General features: G+C 42.0%; 1 protein-coding gene across 1 annotated transcript in view; it reads left to right on the top strand.

Annotated features, from left to right (window-relative positions):
- agmo (alkylglycerol monooxygenase) overlaps positions 1 to 26,399 on the top strand; it is a 40,903-nt gene that overhangs the window by 11,775 nt on the left and 2,729 nt on the right. The window contains 10 exon segments of the mRNA XM_023980061.2: positions 4,005 to 4,069; positions 4,071 to 4,109; positions 5,023 to 5,118; positions 6,923 to 6,989; positions 7,105 to 7,170; positions 7,253 to 7,332; positions 7,897 to 8,031; positions 9,261 to 9,377; positions 12,809 to 12,891; positions 13,174 to 13,276. Of these exon segments, the coding sequence (XP_023835829.1) occupies positions 4,005 to 4,069; positions 4,071 to 4,109; positions 5,023 to 5,118; positions 6,923 to 6,989; positions 7,105 to 7,170; positions 7,253 to 7,332; positions 7,897 to 8,031; positions 9,261 to 9,377; positions 12,809 to 12,891; positions 13,174 to 13,276 (851 nt within the window).

Genomic DNA, 26,399 nt, shown 5'->3' with positions numbered 1-26,399 from the left:
GTGTGCTTAGAGGGGCTAGACTGGGCTAAGTAAGGAAATTCAGTCTTCCTGATGAGCTAAGTGACTGAGCTGAGCTGAGCTAAGCGCTCTGTGGCCCAGGGGTCTACTGCCCTCATGTTTGGTCATTTGCGACTGTTCTCTGTCACTTTTGTTTTTGTAGGACAGACAAGTGTCCCTAATGATGTTGACAGGAAAGGTGAATCATGGTTTAGTGGGATACCTATCAAAACAGAGCTTGGACACGTTGGTGATCAGGTGTAAATCATGTACTGTATTACSTATACATTAAACATTTTCATTAATATGTCATTTCTTTAACAAGATTAGTTTGGATTTAGATGAATAGACAGACTTATGTTGCAGTGGCACTAAGACATGAATTACAGGTTATGAATCGTATGTGCTTGACATTCAGTCACTCACAAGTCACTGTTGATTGGGAGAAAATGAAGTAAGAATTCCTCAGAATCCAGAATTATCTTTAAGTGGGCCTGACTTAGTGTGGGTGTGTGTGTGTGAGTGTGTGTGTGCGTGTGCGTGAGACTGGGGATTGAGGACAGCATGAAGTATTGCAGTGACAGGGGGGAGCTAGTCGGCTGCCCCAGGGTAGGGGTTATTGTGTTATAGTTGGCACTTCATGTAAGGACCTCCAATCCAAACACTGAAGGCCCTTTACAGGCCATTACTAACGTGATTGACAGGGCACCCAACCACTCGGAGGACTGCCGATCAAAGACAAAACGTTATGCCAAGGTCTGGTCACGGAGGGTGGCAATTCAAGCAGTCGATTATTATTGCTCTAAAATAGTCTGTGTTCTATTGATTTGGGACTTTAGGCTATAGATGTCCCACTATAGCTGTAGGTGACCTTATTATCTTGCTGTAGGTTGATAAACTAAAGGGGGRAAAAATTCAAAATATATGTTTTATTGTCACCTACTGGATAGGTGCAGTGAAATGTGTTGTTTTACAGGGTCAGCCATAGTAGTACGGCGCCCATGGAGCAAATTAGAGTTCAGTGCCTTTCTCAAGGGTACATCGACAGATTTTTCCCCTTTCAGGCTCAGTTATTTGAACCAGTGACCTTTCGTTTACTGGCCCAACGCTATTATTAATACATTACTTAGTAATCACCTGTTGTTGCATCTTTCTGGAATTACACAATGTTTACCTTGGATTACAGTACTCTGTGTTTATGACATATCTTACATAATAGTCCCTGGAACTGTAGTTACAGGTTAAATATGGTCTTGTTTGATCAAAGTCCAACTCACTCTCACCTAGAGTTGGGCAATATGGACTAAAATCCATATTGCGATAAATTGCTTGAACAATAAATAGAATGATACGTTTATAACAATGTGCACTGCATTTTTTTTWTTTTTTATTGTCCTTTAAACTACTACTACTAGTTTGATGGTTGTCGCCATCAATTGTACCATTAACAATCACCAATAGCAAACTTATTTCATTTCACATTTCTCTAGCCTAGGCTACTTATTGTTATGAACGATATCAGCAAAATCATTTGTGGTTTATCGTCCAAACTCTACTCTCACCTCAGTCCACACACCTGTGTGACCTGAAGTCATATGATGCACATTGCAACACATTAGTAGCACGTGTTCATTTGAGTACAGTGTAATGTCTGATCTTAACCCACTACCATTCAAACCAAACCTGCAGAGATTCTTCCCTGAAAAATACAGACCTGACCATGTTATTATTACTTCCATTGACACTCTCTGTTCCGTTTTGCATATTAGCGCGTCATTATSTACTTATCACTGATATTCCAAAAATKTGCAAAGCCCTACTTGAGACCTGTGGATGTGCAGTCCTCAGCGTTTCTGCTCTTGGTGGGAAAGGTTCTCTGTGGCATTCGTTCTCATCATTAAAGGAGTTCCCTCCTGAATAGGGCCTGCCAAACTATGCGATGTCCTGCTGAGCCGCAGGATGAGGAATGGCTTGCAACCAAGCCTAGCAGTTCATACTTCCTACTAGTGACACCCAGCATTAATCTTAGCCCGCTCCGGCCCCTCAAACCAAAAAAAGGGGGCTAGCAAAAATCGAACAATGGCTGGATTATAACTTCTTCTGTGTGTTTAACAGTTGATCTAGTTCCTCCATGGGCTCTGACAGGAAGAAGTGTAAAAGCACACGTAAACGACTGGAGTTATTACACATGTCGATTACTCTCTTTCTCTCTTTCTCATTCCTCTTCACCCTCCTGTTAGGTTTATGGTGGAACTACAGATTGAATTCTGTTCCGGGGAGTAGGGAAATTAAGCTTGAAATCCAGTCCAGTAATATCATTGAACTTTTCAACCAAAATTGTACTCTCACTGTTTTAACCATCTGTCCGCTCACACTAGTTGATAGCTTGTTGACGTTACAGAGGTGTCGAGTACTGGCAGGCAGTTTTTTTCTAAGCGGTGAGAGGGTTCTCCCTGTCTCCTAGGCTTTGTGAGTTCCTCATAGACAAGGCTTGCTGATTTTGATGGTTAGGCCGCAGCTTCTTGGACGTTTAATTTTAGGCGTTCGAGGACCGATCATGGCATTCTTTTCACAGACACCTACTGTACACACCTTCACACACACTTTCTACACGGTGTGTTTGTTCAGGTGGCGTCTTTCGACCCTATGGGTTTTATGGCTCTCTGTTTCGATTGAATTCACAAGTTTATTAAACACTGATAGAGCCATACAGTACCTTCAAGATGTCTCTTTAGAATGAACTCTCGTAATAGAACGAATGGAGAGCTAGCCCAGTGAGTATCCCGCTCATCGTACGCATGACTATATTTAGCAGGCAAAAATGTACCTCCCTACATTTTCAAAACCCAGCTTTGTTGTCAACTTTAATTAGAGTTGAATTAGTTGTTTGTGTTATCATTCAGGGCTACCACATGGGATTTTAATGGGCATTGAGTAACTTTCACTGCTTTTAATGAAAAGTATACGTTACTATAGATAGCCTATATGGGGGCTTTGTGGTCCAGACTTAGCAATGGTTCCTCTACTCCCATGTAGATGAAGCCAAAGCGTTTGAGGGGTGCCAAAGAGCACAGAGAAATGGGTGGTCCGGAAACAGGAGATCCAGTGAAACTTAACAAGCGTGTTTCTTTGGATGTTAAAATGAAGTGTAATAGTAATATTAATGTAGCACGTATCACAACACAGCAGAGGAATGTAAACTGCAGCACAGGGACATGGCTGGATGGTCAACAGCTGGAGACTAATGCTTTTATATCCTAGTTGTCATAAAATCCTAATGTCCCCCTATGGTTTGCTAGATTCTTGGTTTGCTATATTTTCTAAAGACTGGCAATGAGTGTTGTGTGTCGTTTTTTTTATTCAATTCAATTATGCAATTAATTCCATTCATTAATTAGATTTCTCCATTTTTTTATTCAATAAATTCAAAGTGTGTGCAAGCGGAGTGCAAGCGATGACATGCATGTACAGTAGCTATATGTGCAAAACGCCCAGGCTTTGTAGTGGCAATATGTACGTTTTTGGGCGACCCAGACCAAATTCACATAGAAACATGAGTTATAGATATATCATTCTACTTGAAAGCAAGTCAAAGAAGCGGTAGATATTTCTGTGTTTTGTTTTTGCGTATTTTACTTTTGGTTTTGTACACCAGCTTCCAACAGCTGAAAAAACAATATTTTGGGTTTTGGAAAATAGCAGTTTAGTCTGTTCAATGATTCCCTACACTATACTATCTTATTTTGTCACATAAACTGAAATTAGGCGAACTATTCGAGTTTTAGCAACCAAGAAATGGGGGAGCGATTTCTACGTAGTCCACCTTTAAATCTGTACAGTATAGGAATACTGTTTGCACTTTGCAATTGCTCCTCATGGTCATTGACAGATTAAAAGCAGATCACTTTGTAACAGTATGAGATTAAGAGATTGGATTGTTAGACAGTGTTATGTGATGCCCTGTCTATCTGTTGCTAACTCTCTGTGTGTGTGTGTTCCCACGATAGAGTTGAACCTCCTGTGGGCTACCCACCAGGTCCACCACAGCTCAGAGTACTACAACCTGTCCACAAGCCCTCAGACAATCCCTCACACAGCAGTTCTCATCATGGGTAAGAGCCCTACTCAACCACTGGAACATCTATGCTATTTTATTCTATTCTATTCTATTGTGAACAACATACTTTTGTGTGATGCTGGAGATGGCAAAGGTTGATGAAGAAAAACAGGTTTTATTGTCCCACACCGGATAGATGCAGTGAAATGTGTTGTTTTACAGGTTCAGCCATAGTGCAAATTAGGGTTAAGTGCCTTGCTCAAGGACACATCGACCGATTTTTCACCTTGACGGCTCGGGTATTCAAACCAGCAACCTTTCAGTTACTGGCCCAGCGCTCTAAACGCTGGGCTACCTGCCGCATTAGAAATGCAGATAAGTCCAACATTTGCTCCTTCACCACAATGTATGCTGTGTTATGCACAACGTATGGTATACTGTTCTTTATCCATAGTCATTGAGTACGTTTACATGTACACTAATAATTTGATATTAAACTGATTAACTGATTATGGCAGTAGGCTGAGTTTGACATGACTCTGCTTGCCTTAATCGGCGTACGGTAATAAGTATACGCAATCTTTTGAATTATTAGGACATGTAAACACTTTAATCGTAGTTCCAGTGGTGTATTTGATATGCGCATGTGCTAGCACCAGCCAAGCGTGCCTCTCTCTTTAGCGCGAGTGAAGTGTATTCAGAACAACTGAAAGTATGCATCTTTGAAGTAGTTTCACATACAAACTTTATATGTCAGAATCAAATAGGCTTCTCAAAAATAACATTGTCGCTGTGGTAGAATGTTTATTTTGATTGGTGATTTCGGGATGTGTCCACAGGATTATTAGAGAAATTGTTTTTCTTGCAAAGCATCTAAACGATTAAATGGAACTATTATATTAATCTGACTATCCACAATGATCATCTTATTGTGTACTTTTAAGGATATTCATTGTGTCTGTCCTCAGGTGTTCTATCTCCCCATGGCGTTGGCAGTGCCACCCTCTGTGTTCGCTGTTCACATCCAATTCAACCTGCTCTACCAGTTCTGGATCCACACTGAGGTAGATGCAGCCCACAGTACCACCCAGTCTCAGGTTACCATTATCTCTCCTCATTTCGGCCCGTTTGCTTATTTTCATGCCTAGTGAATGCGTCCCTGTTTAATGATGATTATTCATGTAGTCAATATTCTACAAGATTCATTATGCATATTTCCCAATTACTGTAATTGTCAGGACCCGGTGCGAGAAACAGTCACTAATAAATGGCAGAACCCAGAAGACGAGGCAGACACAGCAGTACTAGAGATGGTGGTTTAATAAAAAAGGAAATCTTCCAAAAATACAAAGAAAATCCACAAAGTGGTAAGAACAGCAAGGGAAAAAACAAACCTCAAAAGACTAATCCAAAAAACACAAGAACAAAACCAGAGAACCTCTGGAAAATCAAACAAGAGAAAATAAATGATCACAACAAGGCTTGGGCTGGGGCTGGGTGCTAACATACAAACACTGAGCAATGAACTAAGGAACACACAGGGTTTAAATACTAACAAGGGAATGACTTACAGGTGCAAACAATAATTAGAGCAAGAAAAACAAAAAGGTACAAAAAAGGTGCAAGGGGGACATCTAGTGAACAAAACCTGAACAGTCCTGGCCAAAACCTGACAGTAATAGCGTAAACTGTAAAATAATTCAGAGATAAAGCTACTTTGGCTAAAAGTTATCTCACTCTAGTCCCTATACTAACTGCTGTTAAGGGGAGCTCAAGTCAAACCTGTGTTTAATAAAAAGAGATTTGAGATTTGATGAAATATTCCAAACAGAAGCAAGACCAATCATTCTCCTTTAAAGTGATTGGTAGTATAATTTTTACAATCCCCAATCGTTAGGGGAATGAATGGAATTGGAATCACTTCCATCTTTTAGTACACTATTAGTGAAAACAGTCATAAAATCACAATTTTCTGGGGGGTATAATTTATGATTTCTTTATAGACTTTTTTGATGTTGAATAATTTATTGGCACGCGATTCCCAGACCTGATCTGGGAATGAAAGTTTTTCATTCATGATTAAACTCTGGCTGTTGCCAGACCACTCATTACATGGAAATAATGAATCATTTAAAAATAATTTCCCAGACTGACTGTACGATCAGTGGTAGACTTTAACATCAAAATGTCTGTAAAAGTTGCACCCAAAGATAAATCAGATTCTTCTGAAATATGTGCCTTATGGCATGATCTGTAAGAATTTTCTGTGTGTGTGTGTGTGTGTGTCTGCTTAATAGAGTGATTGAACAGCCATACGTGTTTGATTATGAATGACTGAGATATTGTTTTGGAATGCTTGTGCATGCATTCATTTGTTTGTCTGGAAGGAAGTGTGTGCGTTCATATTAGCTAGTAGCTACTATTACAAGCATGTGTGTGTGTTCAAGTGTATGTAAGAGCATTATCAACAGTGTCAACTGCGTTTTGGTCTTGGCACCGCTCTCCATCCTAGTGTTGCTTATACTTCCATTTTATAAATATTGTTTTTTCCATCTGGGAATTTGGCCACCKCACGATTTCTGTCATTAGACCTAACTCATCAAATAAGAAAATGCTTTAGTCTTATAAAAAAGGTTTCTAGCCAGATACATTTAGTTGCTACTGTATGTTAACCAAATTGCCAAACAAAGACCCAAGGAGTGCACTACCAGTTAAAACATACATTTGCGAGAAACCTCTATTAAAATAGTTTTTTAATCCAGGACTAGGTTTAATCTACGTCCGGGAAACCAACCCAAATTGTGGCAGCTAGGCTATACATTTTTGTATTATTTTTTGTTTAATGTATGTACATTCTCTGTCTTTCAGGTGATCAGAGATATGGGACCTCTGGAGTGGGTCCTAAACACCCCCAGTCACCACAGAGTTCACCACGGTAAGAAAGAAAGCCTCTTCTTCTCTCTCAAACACACATATTCTTACCATATTTGACGTGAGCTGATCAGTGCAGTGGCAAAAAAGGAAAATGATGTGTTGCATTTCATTGGCAGGGCGAAATGAGTATTGCATTGATAAGAATTACGGGGGAGCTCTGATAATATGGGACAGACTATTCGGTAAGTAAAGGTTCACAGGGTGAGTGCTTGTTGTAATATGGCATTGTCGTTATAACTACATTCTCTTATATTGATTTATCAGGTACCTTTGCTCCAGAGGGCGATAAAGTTGTCTACGGTCTCGTACACAAAATAAACACATATGAAATCCTCCAGATTCAGGTTAGTCCCAAGAGAAAATACGAAATACAAGATCATTTTCTTATTTGCTGTATTTTATTTWGCACACTGTAAGATATAAACTACTAGACTATAAATGCATATACAAGCTATCAAAGAGCAAATTGTCACAGTGTTTAGACTGAGCTGACACTGCATGCAAACTGTCTGATTGTCTCTGTATTACATCAGTGGAATCAAACCATTTGTAGAGCAGTTACTCTCAATCACTTTGTACGAGTAAATGTTACCACTGGAACAGTCATGCTCTAACCATAACATTATTACGCAACCTTAAACAAACCGCCCAGCAGAGGTGAAAGAATCCAATAAAATGAAATACTAGAAGTTGTGTTTGATTATTTTCACTGCCCTTACCGCTGGCAACTTAGTGCATGAGCAATCCCTTCCAAATGGAGGACCATTCTCCACACAGTATTAGCTAACGCACAGATTAGCATTGACAACCATGAATATGTAGTAATATCAGGGCTTTTATAGTAAAACTGCTTATGTAATATAATGTGACTGTAATGTGATGGTATATCTTTTATATTTTTCCTTTAGTTCCATTACTATAAATACTTGTGGAGGAGGTTCAACAGATACAAGAAAATCTTCAATAAATTGGGCGTCCTCTGGAAAGGACCAAGTTGGAAACCTGGCAAACCAAGGCTGGGTGATCACGCAGAGGTACCCGAGGTACTGCCACATTCAAAATGAAAACACGTTTTGTCATTAGAGGGGGAGAGAAAACGAGAGAGCGATAGATGAGAGAGTAAGACGTGGGGAATCATGGAGAGAAGAGAGTGTGAAGAGGGAGTTGAAGACAGTGTTCTAGCATTTTTGGTGTATCTACATTCCCAAAAGGGACACATTTGACACTTTCATACTTCATTAACTATCACTATGACGTAAAGAAAAACACTATCCTTACTATCCAAGTGACTCACAGTGTTCTCACATGAAAGATTCACATTTTACACAGCCTTTACATGGAAACACCACACCAAATACATATTTTTTTTATTTTACATTTTTGTATTTAACCTTTATTTAACTAGGCAAGTCAGTTAAGAACAAATTCTTATTGACAATGACGGCCTAGGAACAGTGGGTTAACTGCCTTGTTCAGGGGCAGAACAACATATTTTTGCCTTGTCAGCTCAGGGATTTGATCTGGCCCAACGCTGTAACCACTAGGCTACCTGCCACCCCAAAAGGGGGGAACACAATAAGCTAATTTTCACTTTAAATAGTAAGTCTGTGGGTACCCTGCTAGGGATCAAAAGGGTGTGTGTGTGTGTGTGTGTGTGTTACTATAGTGCCAATCAGGAGCCCCGGCGGTTGGCTTTGAAATAGCGCTGATGGTGGCACGTATTTAGGCCCTTCACACTTAAAAAAAACTCCACCCCTCGACTTTATGATTAAATTGGCCCCTAAACTCTTGCATGGTGATTCTAAACATGTGGAGGGTGCTGGAATTTGACTGAAATATCTTGAAAGGCTTGCCATTGTAGGCCTAGACGGGTGCGTTGATATTTTCTAAGGAGAGAGAAAGAGAGAGAGTGAGAGAGAGAGTCGGGGTCGAATGTGTTGGCTTTTGAGGCTAAGCAGAGCTGTGGGCTGGAACACCTACAAGGGAAGTAATGTGAAGGAAATCTCACCCAAGACCCCCTGCAAGAAACCTGTACCAATTCAACATGTAGTTCTCTACAATTTGGTGTTTTAAACAAAGTTTAAGGTACAAAYAGTATAGATGTTCTGTAGTGAATAATTTCAAAGTATCTTATTATCTGCGTATAGATAAGCCATGATAATATGGCCCATTAAAAAATCGCAACATTCAGGAATGATGTTATATTGTCTCATCTTTTTGTATAGCTKTATTATATTGCTGTTTTAATATTTTTTTATTATGTCATTGACAGGTTACTGGAGAAGAGCTGCCATACAATCCCAGTTGGCCTCTGGCTCTGAAAGTCTATGTGTGCATACACGGTCTAATGTTGTTGGGTGTTTACCAGGATCTGTTTGAGTCAAGGCTGGTATGTATTGTCAATCCCAAGAGTTACCAGTCATAGATAATCAACTGGGATTGAGAAAACACGGGCTCTATCTTATTTTAGCCATTTGAAATAATGTCATTTTCATTTTCTTCGAAGGAACGAAGTCACAAACATTCTGTTTATTTTAGCTTATGACATTCTTAATTGGGTTGTTTTTCTACAGTATTTACCCAGAAAAATAGTGACTCGGCTACCATCAAGTCAGAATGACTCACTGTCAGTCCTCTTTAAAATAACCTTTGTCTATTATTTTCCACTCTCAGAGCCAAAATCCCCCCCCTCCTCTTTCAAAAAAATGAAAGTCAGGTTTCCTCAGTAGTTATCTTTGGACTGCTTTTTTCCCCAGGCATAGTTTTGGTTAGCCAAAATGTGCTGTCCCACCCAGCCCTTCAAACTGAGACAAAATGGCCTGTCTTCATGTGATTCCTACCTCCATGGTGTTCCCTTAGTTGTGGTCCTCCCTCCACATAGGCCCACAGTCAAAGAGTTCCCTCCTCTTATTGGCCACCAGCGCATGAAACAGCAGCATAGCAGCTGGTGGTCTAACAGTGAACACAAACGCCTTAATTGCCAAGTCAACCATTTCCCAAACATTTCCCAACCTAAATAGCCTTTAGGATGCTGTAATCAGGATTTCCAGGGAAAATAACAAAGTTAGTAACAATGTCCATGTATGTATGTATACCTCCATGTTCACTAGGCACGTATTTACCGTGACTATTGATGATGCAGTGTAGCACAACTCAGGATCTTAGTGTTAATTCAAAGATATTAAAAAATTTCAAACAAATGAAGTTAGCCTTTAATTACATCATGGGTATAGATGCACAGCCCCCGTGTCGCTACAAGATGCACGGCCATCGTGTCGCTACAAGATGCACGGCCCTCGTGTCGCTAAAAAGATGCACGGCCTCGTGTCGCTACAAGATGCACGGGCCCTCGTGTCGCTACAAGATGCACGGCCCTCGTGTCGCTACAGATGCACGGCCCTCGTGTCGCTACAAGATGCACGGCCATCGTGTCGCTACAAGATGCACGGCCTCGTGTCGCTACAAGATGCACGGCCTCGTGTCGCTACAAGATGCACGGCCCTCGTGCGCTACAAGATGCACTGCGCATCGTGTCGCTACAAGATGCACGGCCCTCGTGTCGCTACAAGATGCACGGCCATCGTGTCGCTACAAGATGCACGGCCATCGTGTCGCTACAGAGATGCACGGCCCTCGTGTCGCTACAAGATGCACGCCCTCGTGTCGCTACAAGATGCACGGCCATCGTGGTCGCTACAAGATGCACGGCCCTCGTGTCGCTACAAGCATGCACGGCCATCGTGTCGCTACAAGATGCACGGCCCCTCGTGTCGCTACAAGATGCACGGGCCATCGTGTCGCTACAAGATGCACGGCCATCGTGTCGCTACAAGATGCACGGACCATCGTGTCGCTACAAGATGCACGGCCCTCGTGTCGCTACAAGATGCACGGCCATCGTGTCGCTACAAGATGCACGGCCATCGTGTCGCTACAAGATGCACAGCCATCGTGTCGCTACAAGATGCAGAGCCATCGTGTCGCTACAAGATGCACGGCCCTCGTGTCGCTACAAGTTTATTTCAGGTTGGGTAATTTTACGATGAGAACAGACAGGTAAATTGACCAACCTATCTCTTGTCCTGAAAATAATAATGGTAGTGATGATAACCATAATAATAACAAGTTAATCTCCAGGTCTCTGGGGATATAGAAACAATAACATTGTCAGTCCAGTGCTGGAGTCACTGAAGCACCAACAGATGGTGAATTTCATTTATTTTCACTCACTGTTATTGTTGAAATATGATATGGGACAAAATCAAAAATGTGCGCACTGAGCCGGCATGAAAATCCAATCATTGAAGTTGTGTCTAGTGTCCATTCCCCCAGGGTAGAGATAGCCAAAGTAAAGATCATGTAACCTAACTGACCTGCATTGTCTCCTGGGTAACAGTACCAGTGGGTGCAAGACAGCATAATAACCTAATAAAGTGTAATAAATAAATAAAATACAATTACCAAATAATACAATTCTGAATAGATTGGTAATTAGCTTACAATAACTGTGTAGTTACTGTATTACTGCCAATTTAGACCTCGCCTTAAGCGTTACTGACTCTAGTGATGGTTAAGTTTACTGTGTGTCTTTGGAATCCATGTAATGGAAACGGTTTAGTATAGTTGATTCATAACCTCTTATTTGCCTCAATTGAATACATATAGTAGCGCCCTGCCTATACTTTCCCACGTGTGGGTTAGGGGAATATGGGGTATAACGATTATAGGGCCTGTACCATATAAACATGAAGAAATACTACTTTATTGCTTCCTGTTGATATGTTGATGCCATATATGGCCTGTTGGGAATGTACATTGTTGTCTATGCACTGCATGGAAGGAGACCAGTGAGGTTTGCATGTCAGGGCCTCTGGGTGGAGTGTTGAAGATCCAACCCCTGCTCTGGCAGACCAATCTAGTCCCTTAGGAGAAGCTAGTCTTACAGCTGTCTTTTAGGTTAGGAACTTAAGGCCATGTATTTTCACCACTCATGTATCCATCCACAGGTTGGGGTTGTGTGCGAACAAAACACAAACAGCTCACCAAGGTCAATGTCAATGTGTACAGWATAGGACTAGTGTTCTTCATAGTGTTTGCTTTGGCTTGATGTGTAGCGGTACTGAGAGCTATGTACCGCCACGTCTTCCACTCTGGTCAAGTCCCTTAGCGGGACTCAACAGACATGGTCAGAGGTAATATCCCTATTATATTGAGCGTGAGAAAGGGAAAGGGGATACCTAGTCAGTTGCACAACTGAATGCCTTCAACCGAAACGTGTCTTCCGCATTCCACCCAACCCTTCTGAATCAGAGAGGTGCTGGGGCTGCTTTAATTGTGTGAGTCACAGTTACTGGCAAGACTCTACACTACATTGTGTAGAGGACCTAGATGTAATATAATAGCTTACTGTGTATAGATGTGTAGTCTGGGCTATTAAAAGGGACATGGTTCATGACTTCACTCGTAGTCAAATCTCCTGTGCCCATAATTCACCATACAGATGCAGGATCTTAATTTGAGCCAGTTTGCTTCAACAGAAAAAGAATCCTACAGCAAGAGGAAATGTGAATTATTATGTTGATTATAATTTATGGACATTTTTGTAGGGAAAATCAAGTCTGAAATTTCAACGAGGAAAGACAAACATCAGAAGCATTTTTAAACCTGGAATACACTTTAAGTTTTATATTTCTTGCATTGCATGAAAGTTCTACTGCAACAGGGTTTTCAAATTAAGATCCTACATCTGTACTTGATGTTTATGTATTTTTCCCATAACCTTTTCTCATGATAAGCATTATTTGTGTGTCTATGTTATAGATGCTTTCCCAGCTGACTGTTCTGATGATGACTGGCTACATTCTACTCAGTCTGACATCGATTGGCTTCATCATCGACCAACGGTACTGTACTGTCACATATCACTGTTACTGTAATGTTATCCATCACTGTAAATAGCTTGGAATTTGCACACACAGATTGGTCCACTTCAAGGTTATGTGGGCCAACCCAATCTAACAATTTAGAAAATTGACATGGAAAACACTTCAATAATGAATGATCAATAGATTCTCTCATATCTATTGGATTTCAATACCATGACTGAAATGACTTGAATCAATTGAGTCGAAATGCCACTTCAACCAGTTCCTTATTGGCGGTTGTTACGTTCTTTCCCTATGCAGGCCAACGGCATCCATGTTGGAGTTGCTGCGCTGTGTTCTGATGGTGATGCTGCTGCGATATGGCTACATGACGGCACCAGCACCACTGGCTGTGCCCATTGAGGTAGGAGACTGAACGTGCTGCTACCACAAAACATTGTAGAAACCCCTTTTGGAGAATGATACGATGTGCTAATCTAACATTTATGCCCTCGTCTGAGGGCATAGAGGTGTGATAACGGTATCCTACTGTAATGGAAAGCTAAAGATATAAGTAGGCATTTATCTACACCATTTCATTGTCCCAAACATTTCACTAGAAAATACAGTACGTGACAAGGAGACCGAAACATACTTTCAGAGGTAACAATTAGTGTAATACAACCCTATTAACCAATCAATAAGAATGTTGTTTTTAACGACGACCATGTCAAAGAGTGTCAGAAAATAGTGCACCTAGCAGAATGCCCTCCAGGCGATGGTGGGATGGGTGGGGCGTGGTGTGTGGGGGGAGTTGCCACTTTGATGATAAGCGGAGTCGACAGCCAGTCTTTAGGGGCCATTAGGTCTAGTTAGAGCATTGGCCCTTCCTGTAGCCAGCCATGCTCTGTGGATAAAGATGCACTGTGTTTAGGTGTAACAGTAGGCCAAAACAGTAGTGTTTGTGTGTCCCTGTATGTGTCCAGTGTGCCTCATTGTGTTTGTGCGTTAGCACATTGTGTGTGTGTGTGTGAGAGAGAGGGAGAGAGAGAGAGAGAGAGAGAGAGACTACAGTGCGTGTGAACCGTCACTGGCCCCACATTTACCTGTGATGTATGACACTTGCGGCGGAGTTCTAGATCATGGCTTGACCTTTCATTACTGGCCCTTCTCTCTCTCTCTCTCTCTCTCCTCTCTCTCTTCTCTCTCTCTCTCTCTCTCTCTCTCTTCTCCTCTCTCTCTCTCTCTCTCTCTCTCTCTCTCTCTCTCTCTCACTCCACTCTCTCCTCACTCTCTCTCACTCTCTCTCTCACTCTCACTCTCACACTCACACTCCTCTCACACTCACTCTCACACTCACTCTCACACTCACTCACTCACTCACTCACACTCCCTTGTCCCTGCCATCCCAGGCAGTGCGAACTGCAACACTTCTGGAACCAATTAGTCTAGTCTGCCGCTAACCAAGCTGGCTGATGAGATTCGCACGTGAGCGCTGCGGCTGAATCGCTACTTTTATTGCGTGACTCCACATCTGCACACTCAGGTGTTCAAAAAGGAGACTGGAGTTTTTTCCCAGACACTTTTTTTTCAAGATGATAAAAACAAATAAAAAAACTTGAAAAACCTTTCATTGGGATTTATTCACTACATGCTACATGGCAGTATTTTCTCCATGACATCTTTGTTTTATGTACTCTTTCTGCGAATGAGTCATTAGGTCCTATTCGATGTCTCAGTATTTCAGTTGGAGCGTAATAAATGTCGCCTATGCAAGTGGGTCCCATTGAAAAGCATTACGATTTTCATGAAACGTTTCCTGACTTTGTACCTTGTTCCCCGTTACTACAAGTGAGGCAGCAAAGAAACCGAGGTACAGTAATGATATATTGTCCTGAAGTGTGAGGTGAACGGCCAACTCAGTTGCTGGCGGGAGGCGGTTTGAAGTCGCGCCGATCAATTAATGCTGGGGACTGAAAGTAATCACTCATTCGATTCCACTATTAAAAAATAACTACAAAAAAATAGGTTGAGTTGAAGCACTTAAAGCCCACTGGCGTGATATACAGCACCCTTAAAGCTCACTGTGGTATTTATAGTGCTCTGGAGATTTCCCTTGTAAAGCTGCAGGCTTGACCTGTAACGGAGGCTGGGGTACCTCTCACCCTCCCTTCCCCACCCACACTCACTGTCTGAGTGGCACACATGGAGCCAGGCTGTATTAGGTAGATTGGTGGTGTGTGGGCGGGCGTAAAGTGTGTGTGTTGTGTGTGTGTTGTGTGTGTGTGTGTGTGTGTGTGTGTGTTGGTGTGTTGTGTGTGTGTGTGTGTGTGTGTGTGTGTGGTTTGTGTGTGTGTGGTGTGTGTGTGTGTGTGGTGTGTGTGTGTGTGTGTGTGTTGTGGTGTGTGTGTACCGTTCAAAAGTTTGGGGTCACTTAGAAATGTCTGTTTTTGTTGTTTTTGAAAGAAAAGCAAAAAAAATGTGTCCATTAAAATAACATCAAATTGATCAAAAATACAGTGTAGACATTGTTAATACTGTAAATGACTATTGTGGCTGGAAAGGCAGATTTTTAATGCAATCTCTACATAGGCGTACAGAGGCCCATTGTCAGCAACCGTCACTTCTGTGTTCCAGTGGCACGTTTTGTTTGCTAGTCCCATGTTTATCATTTTAAAAGGCTAATTGATCATTAGAAAACCCTTTTGCAATTATGTTAGCACAGTTGAAAACTGTTGTTCTGATTAAAGAAGCAATAAAACTGGCCTTCTTTAGCCTTTTAAAATGATTAACATGGGATTAGCTAACACAACGTGCCATTGGAACACAGGAGTGATGGTTGCTGATAATGGACCTCTGTACGCCTATGTAGATATTCCATTTAAAAATCAGCTGTTTCCAGCTACAATAGTCATTTACAAAGTTAACAATGTCTACACTGTACTTCTGATCAATTTATGCTATTTTAATGGACAAGAAATGTGCTTTCCTTTCAAAAACAAGGGCATTTCTAAGTGACCCCAAACTTTTGAACGTTGGTGTATATATATATACAGTTGAAGTCGGAAGTTTACATACACTTACGTTGGAGTCATTAAAACTCGTTTTTCAACCACTCCACACATTTCTTGTTAACAAACTATAGTTTTGGCAAGTCGGTTAGGACATCTACTTTGTGGATAACACAAGTACCTTTTCCAACAATTGTTTACAGAGAGATTATTTCACATATAATTCACTGTATCATAATTCCAGTGGGTCAGAAGTTTACATACACTAAGTTGACTGTGCCTTTAAACAGCTTTGACAATTCCAGAAAATTATGTCATGGCTTTAGAAGTTTCTGATAGACTAATTGACATAATTTGAGTCAATTGGAGGTGTACCTGTGGATGTATTTCAAGGCCTACCTTCAAACTCAGTGCCTCTTTGCTTGACATCATGGGGAAATCAAATGAAATCAGCCAAGACCTCAGAAAAAATTGTAGACCTCCACAAGTCTGGTTCATCCTTGGAAGCAATTTCCAAACGCCTGAAGGTACCACGTTCATCTGTACAAACAATAGTACGCAAGTATAAACACCATGGGACCACACAAGCCGGCATACCGCTCAAGAAGGAGAGCGTTCTGTCTCCTAGAGATGAACGTACTTTGGTGCGAAAAGTGCAAATCAATTCCAGAACAACAGCAAAGGACCTACAACAGTATCTATATCCACAGTAAAACGTTTGCAACTGCACATGAAGACGAAGATCGTACTTTTTGGAGAAATGTCCTCTGGTCTGATGAAACAAAAATAGAACTATTTGGCCATAATGACCATCGTTATGTTTGGAGGAAAAAGGGGGATGCTTGCAAGCCGAAGAACACCATCCCAACCGTGAAGCACGGGGGTGGCAGCATCATGTTGTGGGGGTGCTTTGCTGCAGGAGGGACTGGTGCACTTCACAAAATAGATGGCTTCATGAGGAAGGAAAATGATGTCTATATATTAAAGCAACATCTCAAGACATCAGTCAGGAAGTTAAAGCTTGGTCGCAAATGAGTCTTCCAAATGGACAATGAYSGACAAAGCATGGACAAAGCATACTTCCAAAGTTGTGGCAAAATGGCTTAAGGACAACAAAGTCAAGGTATTGGAGTGGCCATCACAAAGCCCTGACCTCAACCCTATAGAAAATGTGTGGGCAGAACTGAAAAAGCGTGTGCGAGCAAGGAGGCCTACAAACCTGACTCAGTTAAACCAGCTCTGTGGGAGGAATGGGCCAAAATTCACCCAASTTATTGTGGGAAGCTTGTGGAAGGCTACCCGMAACGTTTGACCCAAGTTTAAATTGTTTAAGGCAATGCTACAAAATACTAATTGAGTGTGTGTAAACTTCTGGCCCACTGGGAATTTGATGAAAGAAATAAAATCTGAAATAAATCATTCTCTCTACTCTTATCCTGACATTTCACATTCTTAAAGTAAAGTGGTGATCCTAACTGACCTAAGACAGGGAATTTTTACTAGGATTAAATGTCAGGAATTGTGAAAACTGAGTTTAAATGTATTTGGCTAAGGTGTATGTAAACCTCCGACTTCAACTGTATTTATATTTGTATATACTGTATGTGTTTGTGTGTGTATATAAATGTGTGTTTGTGTGTGTGTGAGAGAGAGAATATATATATATATGTGTGTGTATACTGTATGTATGTATGTGTGTGTGTGCGTATGCGTGTGCCTGCATGCTTGTGTGTGTATGCCCGTGCGTGTACACCGCATGTGTGTGTGTTTGTGCGTACATGTATCCATGTGTGGTTATGATTAGGGGCTGGGCGTTGAGACTTGGGAGGACTGGCCTGTAATGATGTAACATATGGTTTTTAGGCTCATGGTCTGTCTGCCTGAAGGCTTGAAGGCGTAAGGGAATGTGCTGTAGAGCCCGGTTGGACTCTGTACCACAGTCATTAAGGAGATACTCTTCCAACAGGTTAACTCCCTGACTAGTGATGTCATAGCAATTTAAGAGAGCTAATAAAAATACACCTGTCCTCCCGTGGACCGGTACATTGGAGAAGGAACWTCTGATGGGCTCTTCTCAGCCCTGCTGTGAGAATGATGAATCACTTTGTATTCAAAATGCGTCACTCACTGCACTATCAATGAGAAAAGAGTTGTTGTCTGTAGTCGGATTCAGTATCATGAGCAGGCTACTTTGCCAATGAGGGTCTGTTTGCAGTTGGCACTTTTCGCTGTGAGCAGGGCTCATATAACAGTATATAACTGAATCCACAAGTATGCCAGAAATCATCATAACTTATTAATTCATCATATTTGATCTCTTCTTCTATTTTGTGTGACACTTATTTAGATTTTCTCAACATTTGTGAGGGGGAAAAAATGTTCCATTGAGTCAGAACAATATTATCAAGTTCACGTGAACACCAAAGCTCACCTCAGCTCATGGCAGCTCTTATCTAGCCCAACACCTGACCCATCTACAAAAACAACATGTCCCATAAACCCATAGTTCCACCCATTGTTGACACCCCAACCCTGAATGAAAGATAAGACAGCAATCAGTGAAAATYCACTGTTATCTGAGAGATCTGCTTCTACTAGCTCATTTTCAGGTGTGAGAGGTTAGCGTTAGAGCCCTTTGAGAGAGAATGCCTGGTAGCAGAAACACACTGAGGTTAAGGGATCATTTTGGGCTATGGAAAGTCTGAGAGAATGACATCATCTGAATGCTCCCAGGGATGGAAAGCAAATCTCCTCTTTGGCAAAAATGAAGGGATTTGAAAGAAGTATGGGCTAATAGTGTTTTCTCCAAGTAAACAGTCCAAACTACTGCCTGTGTGAAATAGTATCAGTCAATGTGCTGGGGTTCATGTCACTCAACAGTAAGAAATGTGTTGTCAAGGCTCATGCCAGGTAAGGCCATGGAAATCTAAATAGATTGCTTGTTTTTTGTGGTAATTCTTGAAAGCCATTTCTGAGTAGGAGTGCTGATCTAGGATCAGGCGCCCCGTCCATATAATATGATTAATTCTGATCTAAAGGCAAAACTGATCCTAGATCAGCACTCCTACTCTAAGACACTTTATGAATAATGGCTCTGACTTGATATCCTCAAAAACCAAAGCACACCATAATTGTTGTCTTAAGAGTTTAAATAATTAATTGACCCTTAATCGTAAATGATTAATCAATGAAATACAAAACCATTACCAATAATATACAACATGACTAGATGGTAAATTTACAATCCAAAGAAACACTTATGTACTTACAGACTCATACGCCATTTCTCCTTGAAATCCAGCTGTTGTCTCACTGGTCCAAAAACCATGCCGAGACAACAACAACGCTCTCAGAACAAGTTCTGTATGTATTAGTCACAATATAATAAACTGAAGCCATAGATACAGACAGACACTGGGGATAGAAGTGTTTATTTCTAAGGCCTACACTCTTAGAAAAAAAAGGTGCTGTTTAGAACCTAAAAGGTTTCTTTGGCTGTCCCCATAGGAGAACCCTTTAAAGAACCCTTTTTGGTTCCAGGTAGAATCCTATTTGAATCTAGGTAGAACCCTTTCCCCAGAGGGTTTTTACATGGAACCCAAAAAGGGTTCTCCTATGGGGATAGCCAAAGACCCTTTTGGACCGCTTTTTTTTAAGTGTAGAGATCCTTGATCACAGTGAATCATATAATGCAAGGCAATCTTTGTTGCAGGGGAGCTTACCCCCCTCCCCCCCAAAAGAAACAGAAAAACAGAYATGCACACATGCAAACACACATACTCACTTTCTAATCTAATCAATGTAATAACATATACAGTGAGCTCCAAAAATATTGGGACAGTGACAATTTTTTACATTATTTTGACTCTGTACTCCAGCACTTTGGAATTGAGAATGTTAGAGATGCACAAATTCATACCCCGAAGACATGCTAAACTCTCACCATTACAATAACAGGGGAGATTAGCATTTCTGGGGGGGTATATTTGTGCTCTGTAACTTTCTCCTTATGTTGTTCTTGGGAATTCGTCACAGATGTTTTGTCATTGACTCATGAGGAGGTAGATGAGGAAAAAGAGGATGACGAGGAGTAAAGGAGGACCACAAACCCCAGTACTAAATCAAATCAAATGTTATTTGTCACATGCGCCGAATACAACAGGTGTAGACCATACAGTGAAATGTTTACTTACAAGTTCTTAACCAACAATGCAGTTTTAAGAAAAATAAGTGTTAGGTAAAAAATAGATAAGTAAGAAATAGTCTGCGTAGCCATTTGATTCGCTGTTCAGGAGTCTTATGGCTTGGGGGTAGAAGCTGTTAAGAAGCCTTTTGGACCTAGACTTGGCGCTCCGGTACCGCTTGCCATGCGGTAGCAGAGAGAACAGTCTATGACTAGGGTGGCTGGAGTCTTTGTCAATTTCTAGGGCCTTCCTCTGACACTGCCTGGTATAGAGGTCCTGGATGGCAGGAATCTTGGCCCCAGTGATGTACTGGGCCGTACGCACTACCTTCTGTAGTGCCTTGCGGTTGGAGGCCGAGAAGTTGCCATACCAGACAGTAATGCAACCAATCAAGATGCTCTCAATGGTGCAGCTGTAGAACTTTCTGAGGACCCATGCCAAATAATTTCAGTCTCCTGAGGGGGAATAGGCTTTGTCGTTCCCTCTTCACAACTGTCTTGGTGTGTGTGGACCATGCTAGTTTGTTGGTGATATGGACACCAAGCAACCTGCTCCATTACAGTCCCGTTGATGAGAATGGGGGCGTGCTCGGTCCTCCTTTTCCTGTAGTCCACAATCATCTCCTTTGTCTTGATCACGTTGAGGGAGAGGTTGTTATCATGGCACAACACGGCCAGGTCTCTGACCTCCTCCCTATAGGAGGAGGTCCATTGTCGGTTGTTGTGTCTGTGACTATCATTAATGTGATGACATGCTATTTTATCAAATTGATAACTAACATTTAATTGATTAAGTGATTTAATTAAATCATGCAACAATGAACTCATTAATAACCTGGGGCACCACGGAGAAGTTTATTTTAGGAGTTCCGTCTTCCGAATGAACTCTTAGAGATCTAAAAATCTCTTACATTTCAGTCATCAATCAGTCGTGAATTATTCTTTACCTTCTATCAGTCTCATCTGAACTTTGTAAAATACTTGGTTATCTGCACGAACCCTAGTTTCCATAATGAATCAGAAATATACAAATTGGCTTAATTATTTATTTACTAACTAAATAATCACAGAAATACATCACAAACAAACAGTAGATATTGGTTACTAGCAATGACAGAAAAATCCCTAGTGGGCTAAGCCGATATGACGGCTTGGTAGTCAAAGGAAAGGGGTGGGGACTGAGAGAGCGGGAAAGACAAAATGGATTCACTACACACAGTCTATAATTATATACATTGAAATGCTAATCCTTTGCACGTGAACGTCCGCTCATTCGAGAATAATTGCAATGTATATATATTTACGCCCGTATGTCGTTGTTGTCTTCTCTGTTGGAATCCTCGATCATCCTGTAGGGTTCATCAGAGTCTCTGGTTAACTGTCCCAGAAGTCACAATGTCTTTCGTGGTTGTAAGTGGTTAGGATGGATACTTCAGAGTATCATTCAGAAATGTTGTCATGGAATAGATGCTTCGGTGGTTGTCGGTATTCTTGTTCTAGATTTACGTAACTTCTAGCTCGACTAGTAATTATACGTCTAAGATTTGCTCTTATTCTGTAGTGATCGATAGTCTCAAAGTTTATTTCCAGCCGTGTAGCCAATGCTCCACGTGGTATGGTCTTGTCCTTTGGTAGAATTGTAGTGCCAACTATTTAAACATGTCGTGTCAGCTGCATGTTTTCTAGTCTGGTGTGAATTTCTTCAGGAGTGGGTTTTATACGCTGTCGAAGAAGGGGTGGTTCTATGACGCCTAATGTGATGTCTGGGCTCATGGGGGTGTGGCCACTGACTAGTTAATCTTTATATGAAAATCCATACTCTCATGTAGAAGGTTAATATTTCATTACATCTTTTCACAAATAGTTTCATGTTTAATCACATACATTTCACAATATTTTTGAAATGGGAAATGTACACTTTAAGAGATACCATTTAGTGTGTTTCCTGTCCTTCATGAGATCCCCAAATGAAACATATTCGTCATAACTGTCCCTTAAGTGTCCATGAACCATTCCCACATTCTCAAAAGTAGAATGTGTTGTTACCTACCCTAACCACTGAAAATGTCAGTGAAGACACTTGCCAGTTAGTCAGCGCATGCTCGGAGTGCATGTCCTGGTAATCCGTCTGGCCCCGTGGCCTTATGTGTTAAGCTCGTCGGAAGGATGAGACCAAGGTGCAGCTTAGTACGTGTTCATGATATTTTATTACATCAGAACACTAAACAAAACAACAAAAGAACAACGAACRTCACGTTCCGTAGGCTACGCAGAGCTAACAAAAAACAACATCCTACAACCTAATGTGGCAAAATAAGCTGCCTAAGTATGATTCCCAATCAGAGACAACGAAAGACAGCTGTCCCTGATTGAGAACCATACCCGGCCAAAACATAGAAATAAAGAACATAGAATGCCCACCCAAATCACACCCTGACCAAACCAAATAGAGACATAAAAAGGCTCTCTAAGGTCAGGGCGTGACATTATGAATGTTGACCTGTTTAAAGGTCTTACTCACATCGACTACGGAGAGCGTGATCACACAGTCGTCCGGAACAGCTGATGCTCTCATGCGTGCTTCAGTGTTGCTTGCCAATAATTTAGCTTGTCTGGTAGGCTCGTGTCACTGGGCAGCTCGCGGCTGTGCTTCCCTTTGTAGTCTGTAATAGTTTGCAAGCCCTGCCACATCCGACGAGCATCGGAGCCGGTGTAGTACGATTCAATCTTAGTCCTGTATTGACGCTTTGCGTTTTTTTAGGTTCGTCTGATGGCATAGCAGGATTTCTTATAAGCATCCGGGTTAGAGTTCCGCTCCTTGAAAGCGGCAGCTCTTCCATTTAGCTCAGTCGGGATGTTGCTGTAATCCATGGCTTCTGGTTGGGGTATGTACGTACGGTCACTGTGGGGATGACGTCATCGATTGTTTTGATGAAGCCAGTGACTGATGTGGTATACTCCTCAATGCCATCGGAAGAATTGTAACCTTTATTTAACTAGGCAAGTCAGTTAAGAACAAATTCTTATTTACAATGACGGCCTACCCCGGCCAAACCCTAACTCAGACGACGCTGGGCCAATTGTGTGCCGCCCTATGGGACTCCCAATCACGGCCGGTTGTGATACAACCTGGAATCGAACCAGAGTCACTGGTGATTTATTTTTTGCTTGTAAGCAGGAATCAGGACGATAGAATTATGGTCAGATTTGCAAAATGGAGGGCGGGGGAGAGCTTTGTATGTACGCATCTCTGTGTGTGGAGTAAAGGTGGTCTAGAGTTATTTTTCCTCTGGTTGCACATTTAACATGCTGGTAGAAATGAGGTAAAACTGATTTAAATGTCCATGCATTAAAGTCCCCGGCAACTACTAGCCACTAGCCAGGATGTTTGAATGTGATCATGCTCCAGGTTCCTACAGTACGCTGACAGAGTAGAGGATGAGAGGGAGGAGAAGACAGAGGTGGAGCGAAAGAAGGGAAGGAGGGAGGGAAGGATTGTTCTTTCTCTCTCTTACAAGCCCCTGGGGTTCCATCCATCTTCGCCCTTCTCTGTGGAATCCCATTGAACTGATTTACAGAACGTCCGCTGAGACTCTAGTTCTAGGGCTTTGCCTTGGCCTGATTGCTCCATCAAAGCACACCAGGCTTGATTTTGCAAGGCAGAAGTCTCCCCCTCTCTCTCTCTCTCTTTCTCGCTCTTTTGTTTTTTCATCCCTTGTTTCTGGACCCGCTCCCGTCGCGCCGCGGCTGCCAACTTTCCGCCTGCGCTCTCCGGAGTGGGCCGCCTCACCGCTGGAGCCACCCAGAGCATTATGGGTATTAGTAAGATCGAGACTTTCATGGCTGAGGCTTACAATGTGTATCCCAAATGGTATCCTATTCCCTATAAAGTGCACTACTTTTGACCAGAGCCCTATGGCCTTATGCTCAAAAGTAGTGCACTGTRAAGGAAACAGGGTGCCATTTGAGACATGGCCCTAAACTTCCATGGCCGAGGCTTTAGAATGTGCCAAGCCTATGGCTTCTGCAGTAATGACAGTGTAATAGTGTGTAGACACACACAGCCAGGAGGTCGGGATGGTGAATTATCCTTCACTTTCGCTGACCCCAGAACAGTAGAAAGGGGAAAGGCCTCATGGACCGTATAGGTTTGTAGTGACCTTGGATCTGTCCTCTGACATCCTTGGGGAAAATAGTGCTGATAATAAGAGTGGAAAGAGTAGACTGAGACACGGAAGGAGTCCCTTTGTGACTTAATCATGACTATTTTGCTACGTTACTACTGCACAAGCAATATGTGTGTTATGTGGGTGTCTGCGCATGCGTGCATACGTGCATTTGTGTGTGTGTGTCCGTTTATCTGTGTTTCTGTATGTGTGTGTTGGGTAGTGTTTCCCATGGCTCTTGTACAGTTGTTAAGCCCCAGACAGAGTAGYCTCTCTGGAGAGACATTAACCTGCTCAGCATCTCTCTGTTGACTGGGTTCAAAGACAGAAGTCAAGTGTGTCTGCTTATAGTGAAGAGGGAGGAACTAGAGCAAGCAGGAGAGGAGCGTGTGTGTGTTTGCTACATATATGTACATGTACCTACCTTCGAGCATGTGTGTGTATTTGAGTGCATATACAGTACATTCGGAAAGTATTCAGACTCCCTTGAATTTTTCCACATTTTGTTAAGTTACAGCCTTATTCTATAATAGACTAATAATTCCCCCCCCCTCATCAATCTACACACAATTCCCCGTAATGACAAAGCAAAAACAGGTTTTTAGATATTTTAGCAAATTTAATAAAAAATTAAAACTGAAACATCACATTTACATAACTATTCAGACCATTTACTAAGTACTTTGTTGAAGCACCTTTGGCAGCGATTACAGCCTTGAGCATTCTTTGGTATGATGCTACAAGTTTGGCACACCTGTACAGTATTGGCTACCCAGACTATTTGCATCCCCCCCTCTTTTACAACACTGCTACTCTCTGTTGTTATCATCTATGCATAGTCACTTTAATAACTCTACCTACATGTACATATTACCTCAACTAACCGGTGCCCCCGCACATTGACTCTGTACCGGTACCCCGCTGTATGTAGTCTCGCTATTGTTATTTTACTGCAGCTCTTTAATTACTTGTTACTTTTAGTAAGCATTACGCTGTTGTATTCGGCGCATGTGACTAATACAATTTGATTCGATTTTTGATTTGGGGAGTTTCTCCCATTCTTCTCTGCGGAACCTCTCAATCTCTGTCAGGTTAGATAGGGAGCGTCGCTGCACAGTTATTTTCAGGTCTCTCCAGAGATGTTCGATCCGGTTCAAGCCAGGGCTCTTGCTTGGCCACTCAAGGACATTCAGAGATTTGTCCCGAAGCYACTCCTGCGTTGTCTTGGCTGTGTGCTTAGGGCTGTTGTCCTGTTGGAAGGTGAACCTTCGCACCAGTCTGAGAACCTGCTCCAGAGCACTCAGGACTTCGTCATGGATCTCTCTGTACTTTGTTCCGTTCATCTTTCCCTTGATCCTGACTAGTCTCCCAGTCACTGCCGCTGAAAAACATCACCAAAGCATGATGCTGCCACCCCCATGCTTCACCGTAGGTACCAGGTTTCCTCCAGACGTGACGCTTGGCATTCAGGACAAAGAGTTCAATCTTGGTTTCATCAGACCAGTGAATCTTGCTTCTCATGGTCTGAGAGTCTTTAGGTGCCTTTTGGCAAACTCCAAGTGGGCTTTCATGTGTCTTTTAGTAAGGAGTGGCTTYCGTCTGGCCACTYTACYATAAAGGCCTGATTGGTGGAGCGCTGCAGAGACGGTTGTCCTTCTGCAAGGTTCTCCCATCTTCACAGAGGAACTCTGGAGCTATATCAGAGTGATCATCGGGTCTTTGGTCACATCCCTGATCAAGACCCATCTCCCCCGATGGCTCAGGAAGAGTCTTGGTGGTTCCAAACTTCTTCCATTTAAGAATGATGGAGGCCACTGGGCTCTTGGGGACCTTCAATGCAGCATAAATGTTTTGGTACACTTCCCCAGATCTGTGCCTCGACACAATCCTGTCTCGGAGCTCTACGGACAATTCCTTCAACCTCATGGCTTGGTTTTTGCTCTGACATGCACTGTCAACAATGGGACCTTATATAGACAGGTGTGTACCTTTCCAAATCATGTCCAATCAATTTAATTTACCACAGGTGGACTCAAATCAAGTTGTCGAAACATCTCAAGGATGATCAATGGAAACAGGATGCACCTGAGCTCAATTTCGAGTCTCATAGCAAAAGGTCTGAATACTTATGTAAATAAAGTATTTCTGTTTTTTATATTTAATACATTTTCGCTTTGTCATTATGGG

This window comes from Salvelinus sp. IW2-2015, linkage group LG35 (genome assembly GCF_002910315.2).
Source record: "Salvelinus sp. IW2-2015 linkage group LG35, ASM291031v2, whole genome shotgun sequence".
Taxonomy (NCBI): domain Eukaryota; kingdom Metazoa; phylum Chordata; class Actinopteri; order Salmoniformes; family Salmonidae; genus Salvelinus; species Salvelinus sp. IW2-2015.
Note: the sequence above shows the minus strand (reverse complement) of the source record. Positions and strands in the feature narration are given on the sequence as shown.